Source organism: Melitaea cinxia, chromosome 15 (assembly GCF_905220565.1).
Source record: "Melitaea cinxia chromosome 15, ilMelCinx1.1, whole genome shotgun sequence".
Taxonomy (NCBI): domain Eukaryota; kingdom Metazoa; phylum Arthropoda; class Insecta; order Lepidoptera; family Nymphalidae; genus Melitaea; species Melitaea cinxia.
In genome coordinates this window covers 4916569-4930432 of record NC_059408.1, presented here as the reverse complement: position 1 = coordinate 4930432, position 13864 = coordinate 4916569, and the positions used below count along the sequence as shown (strand labels likewise).

Here is a 13864-nt window from a genome sequence, read left to right as displayed (position 1 = left end):
TCTTTAAGAGCTTAAATAATCTGATTTAAATGGTTGGTTGTTACTAAAACCAGTGTTTTTTATTTTATAGTCATTAACCATCACTGTTATGTCTTATTATTTTTGTTATTGTATGAAAAATAAAAGACAGCATTAGTACAAAATTTTTGTTTATATACTTATTTACAATACAAATTGATTTTATTATTTTATTCTATTATTGTTACCTGGTACACCAACAAGAAGGTTATTTTTTTCAGTACACGATAAAGGTTTCAATCTTGATATTGTCACTTTATATCCGTATTCTTCCGCTAATCTGGCACGATCTGAATCTATTATAGCCATACATCTTTCTCCCCTTACAGTCAAAGGATGTTCCTTATGAGTTTGGTCAGCAGTATGACCTATACACAAGTATTGATCAATTGTCATACTCATGAATTTAGAACTCCTTGGATAGGTAAGTCTGTCGGTTGCATGCAGGGAGCCATAACAACAAGGACAAAGAACAAATTTAGCATTTGCTTTTAAACATTTATCTAGAACCAAGTCACTTGCGATTCCACATGCATGTAAGGCAATTCCTATATCAAATTTACCAATAACAAAATCCAAATTACACTGAAAAAAATTAACATTTGTTAAGCCCAGATTGTGTACCCTATTCTTGGCTTTTAACAGAGACCGTTCCTTATTTTCCAGTAATATTATTGTACATTTTGGTAGGAGATAAGCTAGAAGAATTCCTAAATGTCCACTTCCACTGCAAAAGTCAACAATAAGGTCACCTTCCTTTGCCATGCTGATTACCACTTGACACAAGTTCTCTAATTGCTGAGATTTTCTTATTACCCTTTCAACTGGTAAGTGACCAGCTGCAGGATTAGCCCCATCAGGAACTTTATTCCAATCCACAGCTTTGTCAAACTCCAAACTACTCACATTTAATTCCATGCCATCTTGTACACTATCCAATGCCTTTTCTATATCCTCGGTCTTTGTAAACAATCGCTTTTTAGGATTGTGTCTTTTTGGATCCGACTTGTAGAGACTGACATCTTCTATTTTTGGTATTTCAAGATGTTTCATTAATGGCAAGGATAATGCATTAATTTTTTGTAAAAGAAAATCAAAATTAACAATTTCTTTAATGTTCCTAATTTTTAAAAACCATTGATATGACAACGGGAACAGAACTTCAAACATGTCTTTACCAATCTTTTCTATTATTATGTAATATGAAGGCACCAGTACTAAGTCGGCAAGTGTTAAAAATGGTCCTTCAGCAAATTGATGCTTTAAGCCTAATTCTTCAATATTAAGTGAATTATTTACATCAGATTGTTTATTCTTATTCGACTTCCATTTTCTTTGTTTTGGTGTTTTTGTACCATCACTTATTTTCTTGACTTCTACACTAGGTTTTACACTCTGAGCTACTTTACTATTTTCGTTATGTTTAGTACTAACTTTTTTTAATTCCCTAGCAACTTTAAACATATTATGAAGTTTAACAGGCTTATTTAAGTGATTTTCAAACCTCATTAAATTTTTCGGTATTTCCTTTAAATTTTCTTCGATGAGTAATTTTTTTACTGTTTTTATTAAATCTACTTCACAGAACTTTGTCCATATAGATACTTCATTTGGTGCTTGAAGGCAGCCTTTGCGAAAACCTAGTAAGCCATCATTTTCGTATGGTGAAGAAGCAGATGATCGGTGTTTACAAATATATCTGGAAACTGCACACAGACCGGTAATTATCGTGTCATCAAACAGTACAACAGGAAAGAGACATGACGCCACTTGCCAGGCTACATTCTTCACATCAATGAAATCAAAACAATAACAATCTGCCTTCAAAGACAATAATTCTTTATCGTCACTGTCAGTCGTATGCACGAAATATAGTTTAATATTATAAGGATCACAATATTTGTATACACAATAGGTTATAAGTGATTCTAGAGAAACTTTTAAAATAAATGATTTCTCAAAATCTTCTTTTGTTGTATGAGTTTCTAAATATAGTTCGTTTTTCATCTTGTTATGTTATTTGTTTCGTTTAGAGAACTAAACTCTTGTAAAATATAGGTATATAACTCTTTGAGCACAACGTCAAACGTATGACGCACAGAGTACATTGTAATAGTAGGGAAATGACGTATCATTAGCAGTGGTACATAGAGTAGACAGTGTAACCAGTTTTTGACCGTCTCATCGACAAAGCGCCGTGAAATTATCGTAGGTTCGGAATAATTATCGTACACCCAAAAAATTAAAATTCAAGTTTTTAAGTATAAATTACATTGAACAACTTTTTTCAAATCTCAGTCGGCTAAAACAAAAAAGATTGTGCACCAAAAAAAAAATCTGAACAACTGTTTACAAAATTCAGTCGGCCAAAAAAACAAAATGGTCGTTGTTGCTTCAAATTATCATAAAATGTTGACCAAAAAAAAGTTCGTTGCTCCAAATTCTTTTTAATCAACCTACAAGTTATAACTACCGTCCTTTAGCCGGGTAAAAACTTTTTCTCCATGTAGGAGAAATATCGAAACTTAATCCATCACGCTGTTTCTTTACGGTTTGATAAATAATTTGTAACAATTAAAATGTGTTGATAATTATAATTACAAATTTAAACAGCAAACATACAGCTGTGTTAAAAAAGAAAACAATAAATTAATTTTATGTTTAAGGCTTTGACAAACGTGTTTGTCAAATTTTTTGAAAAGGTGCAATTTTGTTTGATGTCTTTGTCAGATAATGTAAATGTTTGACGTGTTTGATGGAAATTTTTATTGACGGTGTGTTTGACAAACCTGTTTCATAGTGTGCAACTATGTTTGTCAAATAAAATCTCTGTTAGCCTTATCTCCATGAAGCCATGGAGAACATAACTGCAATGGCAGTATGTTCCTTTATAAAAAATAATAATAATAGGAACCGGAATGCTCAGGTCTTTGTAAAGTGATATGCTTTCTATCTACAGCTCCAATGCAGTTATCAAAGTTCCATCAGTTCACCAATCAGTCAGTTCAGCCTATTGCAGTCCAATGTTGGACGTAGGCCTCCCCAAGTTCGCGCCAGACATCCCGGTTTTCCGCAATGCTCATCCAGCCTACATCGGTAATCTTACGTATATCGTCAATCCAACGGGCCGGGGGACGTCCTACACTGCGTTTGCCAAGACGCGGTCTCCATTCCAGGACCCGTCTGCTCCAACGGCCATTACTAACCCACTGTCACTTCAACTTGCTAATTCTGTGGGCTGTGTCGGTTACTTTCGTTCTCTCACGGATAATCTTATTTTTAATCCTATCTTTGAGAGAAACCCCAAGTATCGCCCGTACAATTGCACGTTGAGCGACTTTAAACTTGTGGACCAGTCCTTTCGTCAGTGTCCACGTCTCGGCTCCGTATGTTAACACAAGCAGGACGCATTGCTCGAAGATTTTTGTCTTCAAGCATTGCGGAATCTTCGAAGTGAAGACTCGACGAAGCCTATCAAACGCCACCCAGCCCAACTGAATTCTCCTATCGGCCTCCTTCGCGAAGTTGTTAAGGCCGAGTTGGATAGTATGGCCTAGGTAAATATAATCCTGAAAAACTTCGAGAAGGGTACCATCGACCGATACCGGTCTCGATATGACTTGGTTGTTAAACATAACCTTCGTTTTGTCCAAGTTCATACAGAGTCCGATACGACGGGAGGACTCGTTTAGGCCGGCCAGCATGTGGCCTAACTCATCCAACGTCTCCGCAAAGATGACGAAATTGTCGGCGAAACGAAGGTGAGTGATGTATTCGCCGCTGACGTTGATGCCTCGTTCTCCGCAATCCATGGTCTTAAAGACATCTTAAAGAGGTCTTGTTCACTGGTCCTGGACATAAACGGTCATCGTCGCCACGTCGTATATACATCTCAGTACCTCGATATATCGCCAGTTGATATGACATCTCTCCAGAGAGTCCAGAACAGTCCAGGTAGCGAGAGATTCGAAGACTTTCTCGTAGTCCCCAAATGCCATACACGGTGACTGATTATATTCTTCTGTCTTTTAAATAATCTGCCGAACAGTATAAATGTGGTCTACGGTGCTGTAGTCATTTCGAAACCCAGCCTGCTCTGGTGGTTGGAATTCATCGCGTCTTCTGGCGAGACGATTCGTAACAACCCTCGAAAACAGCTTATAGACGTAACTCAAAAGTGAGATCGGTCTGTAATTCTTACAGAACTCAGTCTGAAAACAGAGACTTATCGCTTCTCTTAAAGAACAGCACCACCACACTCCTGGATCTCGCCTCCAGCGTGGTACCTCGGTGGATGACGGCGTTAAAGAGTCTTGCCAAGGCTTGTAGGGCAGGTCGCCCTGTGGCTTTAAGGTGCTCAGTGGTAAATCTGTCATCCCCCGGGGCCCTTCCGTTTTTAAGCTGCCCGAGCGCTGTACTAATCTCATCTTCTTTTAAGTCTGGGATACACTCCGAATAATGGCGCAACAATGGTGCCCGTGGATCTTCGGTGTCCAAAGTCGCAGGCTTGCGTGCGCTCGACGAGTACAGCTGTCCATAAAAATTCTCAACCTCTTCTCGGATCTGAGGGCGAGAGCAGACGGTTCTGCCATCCGCTGTTTTGAGCTTCGCAAGAAGGCTTCTCCCAATGCTCTTTAGAAAACTTTGGACCCTCTATTCTGCTCAATCAGAGTAGCAATCTCTCTCATATTTGAGCAGCGGAGGTCTCAGCGTACAAGTTTCCTTATCCTCTTGGAAAGAGCCCTCCGTTCTGGCGAAGCAGCGGGTAACTCGCGCCTCTGTCACATCAGATCCAAGGCTTCGGAAAAAAGCCTGCTTCGTTGACTTTGTTGGTGGAAAGTGTCTGCGACCCAGTGTACACACCGTCTTCACCACGTTGTCGGTTATCTCGTCCACGTCGCCAGTAGTTTCCAGCGAATCGAATCGGTTTTGGAGTTCCAATTGAAACTGCTCGGAGCCACATAGTATTTGGGCGTAGGTCAGAGAGTAGATTTCATCAAGCGGGCCCGCTCTTTTCGGAGGTATATATTCAGAGTGCCCCATAATAGCCGGTGGTCGCTGTCGGTGTTGAACTTGTTAATCACTGAGACATCTCTGAATATATACCTTTGATCCGCTATGATGAAATTTATCTCGTTCCTCCTCACAGTATCGGGGCTTTGTCATATCCACCTCTTTTAGGAATTCTCAAAAAATGAGTTCATCAAAAAGAGCCCCTCCGATTCGAGGAAGTTGACAAGCATCTGCCTCCTGCGATTCCTGTCCCCCAATCCGTGTGGTCCGATTCTCGATCCGTCGCGGTCTTGTACTCCCACTTTAGTGTTGAAGTCTCTTATAACAACGCTGTAGAAGGTCGAAGTAGTGCCATGTATGGTCCTTGTAATGTCTTCATACAAGGCTTCGATTTCATCGTCAGAGTGGGCCGAGGTCGGTGCATAGAGCCGTATCACTTTCAGGGAGTACCTGCCAGTGAGTTTAATGTCAAGGTACGCTACCCGGGTCGACACACTGCTGACTTCCACAACGTTGTTAGTGGGAATCTTGTGGACCAGAAAACTGACACCACTTTGGGAAAGCCCATCACCTTCACGGAAGCAGAACAAGTGCCCGGAGTCTAGGATCATCGTGTCCTCACCCTCTCTTCGGACTTCAGACAACCTCACTATGCTCCACTTAATGTGACTCAGTTCTACTTCAAGTTCGGTAAGGTGATGGTCCAACCGTAGCGTGCGTCCATTATACGTAGCCAGGTGTAATTTTGATTGGCAGCCTCCCGTAACCCGGTGATTCTTAGCACCCTCTACCCCACTGTGTTACCGCGGCCGTTGCCGTAGCCGGGAATAGTGGGACTGCCGGGAACTGAGGGCGGAAACTTTAGACGTGAACTCATAGGGATTTTTGCCCATAGTCACCACGCTGGGCAGGCGGCTTGGTGACCGCAGGGCTGACTTTGTCGCACCGAAGACGCTGCTGCTCGTCCTTGGTCTGTGCATTTAAAAAGCCAGCTATAGCCAGCTAATATATATTTAGTAGCATTCGTTGATTTGGTCACAAGTGTTCAGTACTATTGTGTGTCATCGTATTATATAATTGTATGTGTTGTGTATGTGTTCATGAATATGTATATTGTCATGTAGGTCATATTTTGTCTTTAATATGTCACATATTATAATTTATTGTTTTCCTTAGTGTATTTATTATATATTAGTATAATTATTAATAATTAATATTTATTTAACTTTAATTTCGCATTATTATTTAATTATCCTTTTTACTATTGCCGCCAAAATGGGAAAACGAATGGTGGTCCTGAAAAACAGTGTCAGGGCTTTTAGTCCTGAGAATAGCTGAGGTCCCACCTTTTTGTGAGACACACTGTTGCCGCACTACTATCTTCTTTTATCGTCTGTTTTTTATTTTATTTTATTTTTTTTGTTTTTTTATTACTCACATATTGTATTAGACCCAAGACTTTGATTGTAATGCCTGCCTCTGATGTTATATGTATATGCATATATTGTGTATGTTAGGAACAGTGTGTTTTTGCAAATAAAGTTATTATTATTATTCTACTGAATGTCACTCCGCCCGCCCAATACATAATAGATACATATATTATAATAACTACTTATATAATTATATAGTAAATTTACTTATACTTACATATATAAATATAAGCGGGTGGAGGAATACGCCCCGGCAGGGAGATCAAACGGCCGGGGGTTAGGGCTGTAGGCTGAGAAACCGGCGGACAATCCTAGCCGAGTCAAGTCAACACCGCCTTCTGCATCCTGGCTGCGAGCGAACCGTCCCGGATCCCTAGTTGCCTCAGATGGTGAGCGAGGCTAACCGGGATCAAACCGTTGGCAGATATTATGATAGGGATTATTTCAGCAGACCCCACACCCCACATGTCGACAATCTCGTGAGCCAGATCCAGATATTTACGTTTTTTCTCAGTCTCGGCTTTCACGAGGTTCTCGTCATGCGGGACGGTGATGTCCACTAAAAATACCCTCGACCGTGCCCTGTCCATCACCACGATATCAGGCTTGTTCGCCAGTATCGTCCTGTCTGTGGCGATAGGCAGGTCCCAGTAGAGCCGGACTCCGTCGCGTTCGAGTACTGGCACCGGTAAGTATTGGTAATACGGCATCCTCTGTTCCAGGAGACTGTACATAAGAGCAAGCTCTTGGTGGAGAATCTTGGCCACTTGGTTGTGTCTGTGCAAGTACTCAGTATTAGCAAGCGCGGAACAACCCGAAAGCACATGCCTGAGTGACTCACCGGGATGACGACAGGCTCGACAGAAGTCGGGAGTGCCATCCTTCAGGACGTGCTTTCGGTAGTTGTTCGTCTTGATCACCTGATCTTGTATTGCACAGACAAAACCTTCGGTTTCCCCAAAGACGTCGCCGAATCGCAGCCACTGCACGGAGGCCTTACTGTCCACGTGAGGCGCGTGAAGCGCCTTGTAGAACCGTCCATGCAGTTCCTTCTCCATCCATACGGTCTCCCGGTCAGAGGTGCTCAGTACGACCGGTTTCTGCCAGTTCTCTTTAGCCAAGGCTAGGGGGGTTAGTCCTTTGTCACACATTGAAACGTCACCATGCAAAGCGCTGTCCCGTCTCGTTTCAAAGTAGGCCCTGAGGCTGCACACCTCGCGGTTATGCATGGTCTTAGCGCTTAACATGCCTCGACCACCACACTTCCGCGGGATGTACAGTCTCATGACCGACGACTTAGGGTGGTGCATGCGATGGTGCGTCATAGTTGTGCGGACTCTTCTGTCCATGGCGTCAAGTTCGGTCTGAGTCCATCTGAGTATGCCAAAGGTGTACAAGAGAGTGGGCATGACCCAAGCGTTATAGGCTCGGACCTTGTTGGCTCCAGACAAGTAGCTCCGAAGAACTTTTGTCAGCCGTCCAAAAAAGATTTCACAAACTGCCTGTTTCATGTCCACTTCCTTCACCCCTATGCATTGTGACATACCCAGATACCGGTAAGATTCAGCTTCGGAAAGGGTCTTGAATGATGTTAATTCGAGACTAAGCTGCGACGATTGAGTCACCTGACCCCTGTCCACATGCACGACCGCACACTTATCCACTCCAAGCTGCATCCTGATGGAACTGCTGAACTCCGTAGTGATTTTCAGCAGTTCCTGCAGGCGTGCAGCGTTAGGTGCCAGCAATTTGAGGTCGTCCATGTAGAGAAGGTGAGAGACTTTAGTACCTCCTCTCCGAAACTGAAAGCCTGTCCCCGAACGCTCCAGCAGGGTGCTTAGAGGGTTCAAGGACAAGCAGAACCATAGTGGACTCAGGCAATCACCCTGGAAAATACCCCTCCGTATCCTGATTGGGTCATCCGCACCCGTCAGTCGCTCGCCCTGGAGACATAGGATCGTGCTCCATAGCCCCATACATACTCCGAGGAAGTCTCGAACTGCCTGGTCAATCTTGTACAGCTCGAGGACCCTCAGGAGCCATGAATGAGGTACCGAGTCGAAAGCCTTTTTGTAGTCGATCCAGGCGGCTGAAAAGTTCCGACGGTTGCGTCTGACAAGCTGGCCCGCCACAGAGTCGATGAGAAGGAGCTCCTTTGTACCGCGACCGCCTCCACGACATCCGTTCTGAGCTGCAGACAAGATATTAAACTCACCAATATGTCGTGAGATCTTACAGCTCAGAACGGTCGTCAGTGTCTTGTAGATGGAGGTCAGACACGTTATGGGGCGGTAGTTGGTGGGATCTGCGGTGTTGGTGGACTTAGGAGCTAAGTGAGTGATCCCGGTAGTGAAAAAGTTCGGGAGTGTCTTCCGATCTATTGCCTCTTGGTATTGTCGAGCCAAGGTCGCATGGCAGACCGAAAGCCCTTTCAGCCAGTAGTGATGCAGACCGTCGGCCCCCGGACTTTTCCAGTTCGGAGCCCGCCGGACCGCACCACTGACGTCCTCCGTAGAGATGGCGATTGGGTTCATCGGTTCGATTTTAGCACATGCGTCCTGAACCGCCGCAATCCAAGGGCCCTCCTCGTGCTCCACCTCCCCTGACCATATGTTGCGCCAGAAGGCGACGAGGTCAACCGTACTCGGTTTTAGGGAAGCAGAGCTCGATATCGGGTTCTCCAGCTTTCTATAGAACCTTTTCTGATCACTCACGAAGAGGCGATTTTGTCGAAAGCGCTCAACTCTCTCAGAGTACCTGCGAATGCGTTTTCCCCATGCCGCGATTCTCTGCTTCAGGCCGTCGATGCGCTCCGTTAGCTTATCGACTATGTCTGGCTGATCGAGGCTAATGCCTAGCCCGTTGAAGGCCATTCTAACAGAGCGCACAATCCTTGGCCTTGTGTTGCCCGACTTGAAAGCTAGCAGCCTACTAATGAGGGCCCTGGCTGTTCCATTCTCTTCTTCCAGGCTGGTACGTCGCTACTCTTATAAGTAGCGCGTCCAGGCTCCTGGGTCTTGGCTCCGACAAGGCGGTGCACCGCTAGAGCAGCACCGAAGAGAATAGAACCCGTATCCTCCAAGCTGAAGCTGGTTTCCAAATAGGGAGGCAACAGCCTGTTGGCTGCCTCAATGGCATGCCGCGTCGTGGCATTGAGGGGGAGGCGAGAAAGTCGCGGTCTCATTTCCAGAGGAGCGCCTCGAGTCTCGGAAATCGCCTCTTGCAAGATCCCTCTCATCTGTTCTACTTTTTGGGCGACTGCTCCCTCAGTGATCGCCTCCACAGGCGCTTCGCTACGAACGCCTTCTTGTTGCATTGACACTTCGTTGCGCACCGTGGACATGGGTTCGACTTCAGGAGCAGCCTCACGTCGAAATCGTTCGAGCTCGGCGGCGTCAAATATGCCCTTTCGTTGAATGTACCGAGCTCGATCTGCCAGGTTCTGTTCCGTAACAGTTAGCGTAGGCTCAAGCAGTAGGAACTCGCGGTGCATTACTGCCCGGTAGCCAGTCCGCCCGGTCTCCCGTCCTACAGCCCTATAGTACGCACGCATGACACTCTCATTCATTTTCGGTGTCCATCTCATGCGACGTACTCCACCAGCGGCGGGCAACGAATGCTGAGTCCCTTGGGACTCTGTCGTCGCCAAGCCAACTGGTGGGGATGGTGGGTAAACCGACCGGTCAGGTGGTGGTGCCGGTCAGCGGGGTTGGCTGGCAGCCCGCATGCTGCCACGTCCAGCGCCAGCTTCAGACGCGCCCTGGCGTCCCCCAGGCAGCGGCCCTATGCGCCTTTCCAAATCATCCTCTATCATTTTTGTTTTTTGAGTGCTAATATACTCACTTGGAGAGGCACTCACGCTCTCCGAGGAGGCTGCGTGGGTGTTATGCAGCTTTTGTTGCCCTTAGTCGTCTTTTACGACACCCTAGGCGTAGGAAGGGGTGGTCCTATTCTACTCTGCCGGGAACCACACGGCGATTATTATTATTATTATTATTATTATAGGATGGCTATCCCGCCATCAGTCGGCTTCGCTAGTTCCATGGTGGTATTGGAACTTTGCTATCCCTTAGTCGCCTCTTACGACACCCACGGGAGGGGGGATATGAGAGGGGGTGGCTAAATTCTATAGTGCCATAGCCACACAGCAAAGTTCCATGTATTTCTAAATTGTCGTGCCAATATTTTCTAACTTTCTGGTGTTTTGGGTTTCTGAAACATAAAAGTACTTTTTTTGAATATTTTTTTATCTAGCGGGTAAATCGTTCCATAGCTTAATTGGCTAGAGCGCCGACACGGTCAGTTGGAGACGCGTGTTCGATCTCCGCTGGAGCGGTCAACATTAGATATGATATTCAAAAATGTTTAGAATTCCTAATGTGTGGGTAACACATGGGTAACACAAAAAAAAAACGTACATATTATAAAAGTACTTTTATTAAGTAATATTTATGTTTATTATATATTTGTTGTTTTGGTTTCTAGGAGTCATCAGTTAATTTAATCTATTGGTTTGATCGTAATTCGTATGCGCTTTTGTTTGATAAATACAAAGTTTCCCTATATATTATTATACTCTTTGATACAAAGTTTGACAAACAGATTTGACCGTCTGCAGTACTATACAAAGAGTATATAAGGTACTATACAGTTCATTTTACGCAGATAGATTTAAATGATCTGTAGACAATTTTATGTTAAATTTTTACTAAAATATTATTATATATTATGTCACTTATAATGTGCAAATAAATCATTGACATATTTAACAAGATTTAATTTTTTTTTTTTTATATTTAAATGAGATTTTATTTAGCTTTTTGTAAATAAGCCATTTATTGTCAGCTTTCATAAGATTAATAGCATGTTTACATGGTGATTGTTCATTCATTTATAAGCCTTTGATAAACCTGATACGAACTAGGTACTAGGTAGTATTCTGCAAGTATTCTGTGCAATGTCGAGCATGGTCAGATGAATGAAGTGTGAACGATGTGAACGTGTGATTCTTCACGTGAAACCATTTTAGACTTGGTTCGTAACTTCGTAGTGCGGTAGTGTTTGATGTGTTTGCGTACTGTTCTGTCGCCGATACCGTTAACGTCGTGTCAAGTACAATCTTGAATATAAATTGTGATTAAAACTGATATTATTCGTTTAAAGCTATATATTTTAAGATAAAAAAAATACCAGTAATTATATGTCTTCGTTTTAACTATTGCATGATAAAAATAAATTGTGTGCATATATAATAAATACGTTGAAGACTAAGCGGTGGTAGTGCATTGTTTATTTTTAGATTTCGCAATTTACAGTCATGTAATTATTCCGATAGCTCTAAAATGTCTCAAAGGGATACAGCGATACACCTTGTGGCTGGAGGGTAAGGAGATTGTTTTGTTTTCTTCATTAGAATGAGTTTTTTGTAGTGAATTTATTGATACGCAGTAAACGTCTTAGCTTTATTTCATATGTCGTAGTATAAACATGTGTGCGGCGCTCATGTTGTTTACGCCACTTTTTATAGAAACTATTTATACTGTACCGGTTATCAGTCGAGGTCCACGTTATACTCTCGCATAACATCGTATTCATCATTATTATTATTATTATTGTAAACACTGTTTGATTTGAACGACTCAGGATAAATAGTAAAAATTGTTGTCAATTACCTATAATCTTTTAGTTTGTAAATGTATGTATTGTGTATGTTATATTACTAAAAAAATACAAACACGCAATCCATTTAATCTATTCTAAATTTTACTAGAATAATTTATTTAATCAACTACACTGTTTATTAATGAAACTATCTTTAATTTTTTATTAAAATGCTTTGCAAAGTGAAGTTTTTGTTAATTATTCCAGATTTTCTTCTATTTTGCTGCAATAGAATGGAATTTAAAGTAATTTTTTTTTTGGATATTTCACATAGAAAAGTTAAACCAAAAATTTCAATATTCTGTTAATATTAATTTCTGATAAACAAACATTACATACACTTTCTAGTAATAGTATAATAAAGGTATAATTAATCTTAATAGTAATAGTATAATAAAGGTATAATTAATCTTAATAGTAATAATAATGCTATTCCAAAATTATGAAAGTAAAAATATTATTTTAGGCTAGCAGGTACTGCGGGAGCAGTAGTAACCTGCCCACTCGAAGTAGTAAAGACCAGACTTCAGTCTTCAAAGGGAGTAGGTCTACCACCCCCACCCCCATCTGGTGCTTCTAACTCAAAACGAGTGTGCTCGAAGATACCACAGCACCAGGTATTTTGAATTTGATTATTTGAACTAACATAATTTTTAATCACACTTGCTATTTACAAAAAATATATAGATAGGAACATAATTGTAGTCAGTTGTTTTGAATGATCTTTTTGTCTAAATGCATCATAGGATACAAAGTTTTAACACCAGACTAGTTTTAAATAAGATAAGCAGGTTTTAATAGATCTCCTGCTTTTTAGGCTACCCTCTAAATTATTTACTTCTTTAAAACCATCTATATTGTAATCTGTATTATTTTGAATTTCTTAGAAAACCATATGAAGAACCCTATTTGTCTTATTAATTATTATTTAAGTCATAGATTTTTTTAAAATAAAATTCCTCATATCTGACAGATACTTCATTTGTTATACTCACCTTTATATAATTTTCTAACATCAGTTTTTTCTTATAAGAGATTCTGATCCCATTAATAGTAATAATAATGAATTTTTGCCATAAAAAATAGTAAGTGAATGAAGATTTTAGACAGCCTGCTGTATTTCTAATATATTAAGATTTTAGTTTCATATAAGATTAATGAATTTTGATTGACAAAACTTACATTTTATTAAAATTTTAAAGCATCTATATTTCGACTAAAGTATATATTACTGTCATGTGATTGTATTTTGAAATTAAAATCGAATTTGATTCCTTTAGATAAAACTAGCTGACCCCGCAAACGTTTCTTTGCCATATATGTTATTAACCCGCTTAATCCCCCCCCCCCTATAACTTAGGGGTATGAAAAATAGATGTTGGCCGATTCTCAGACCTACCCGATATGCCCACAAAATTTTATTAAAATCGGTCGAGCCGTTTCGGAGGACTTCAATGTTTAACACCATGACATGAGAATTTTATATATTAGATTTTTATTTGATATATTTATATATCGGTTATCTTGTCAAGTATTCCAATAATTTTTATTGTTAAGATAATAAAAGTAACCTCTAGAAAAATTAAAATATTATAGATATGAATTTATTTTATTATTTACTTTTAAGAATTTTATTTCCTTCTGATAGAAATAAATTTGCAGTATGTATTAAAAAGAAAGTTCTGAACTACACCTTGTCCAATCGTTTATTTTCTTTTAGACAGTTCACGCCTATAAAT

General features: G+C 41.1%; 2 protein-coding genes and 1 long non-coding RNA gene across 4 annotated transcripts in view; 2 read left to right on the top strand and 1 right to left on the bottom strand.

Annotated features, from left to right (window-relative positions):
* Positions 1-132: 132 nt before the first annotated feature.
* LOC123660683 (glutathione S-transferase C-terminal domain-containing protein homolog) lies at positions 133-2102 on the bottom strand. The gene has a single exon (XM_045595734.1). The coding sequence runs from the start codon at positions 2023-2025 to the stop codon at positions 184-186; it is 1842 nt and encodes a 613-aa protein (XP_045451690.1). The 5' UTR covers positions 2026-2102; the 3' UTR covers positions 133-183.
* Positions 2103-2141: 39 nt separating this feature from the next.
* LOC123660680 lies at positions 2142-11233 on the top strand. The gene is made up of 3 exons (XR_006744230.1): positions 2142-2161; positions 3544-3545; positions 11083-11233. It is a non-coding gene; the product is annotated as an uncharacterized LOC123660680 (long non-coding RNA).
* A 54-nt stretch (positions 11234-11287) lies between these two features.
* LOC123660090 (mitochondrial carrier protein Rim2) overlaps positions 11288-13864 on the top strand; it is a 40390-nt gene continuing 37813 nt past the window's right edge. The window contains exons 1-3 of one of the 2 annotated variants that reach the window (XM_045595199.1): positions 11288-11576; positions 11764-11847; positions 12592-12742. In XM_045595199.1, the coding sequence (XP_045451155.1) occupies positions 11807-11847; positions 12592-12742 (192 nt within the window). In that variant the 5' untranslated portion in view covers positions 11288-11576; positions 11764-11806. Of the gene's footprint in view, positions 11848-12591; positions 12743-13864 lie in introns of both variants that reach the window. The other variant, XM_045595198.1, reaches the window with a different exon arrangement.

Excerpts from the sequence above, each read along its gene's own strand:
- LOC123660683 (XM_045595734.1), bottom strand. The coding sequence starts at position 2,025 with ATGAAAAACGAACTATATTTAGAAACTCATACAACAAAAGAAGATTTT.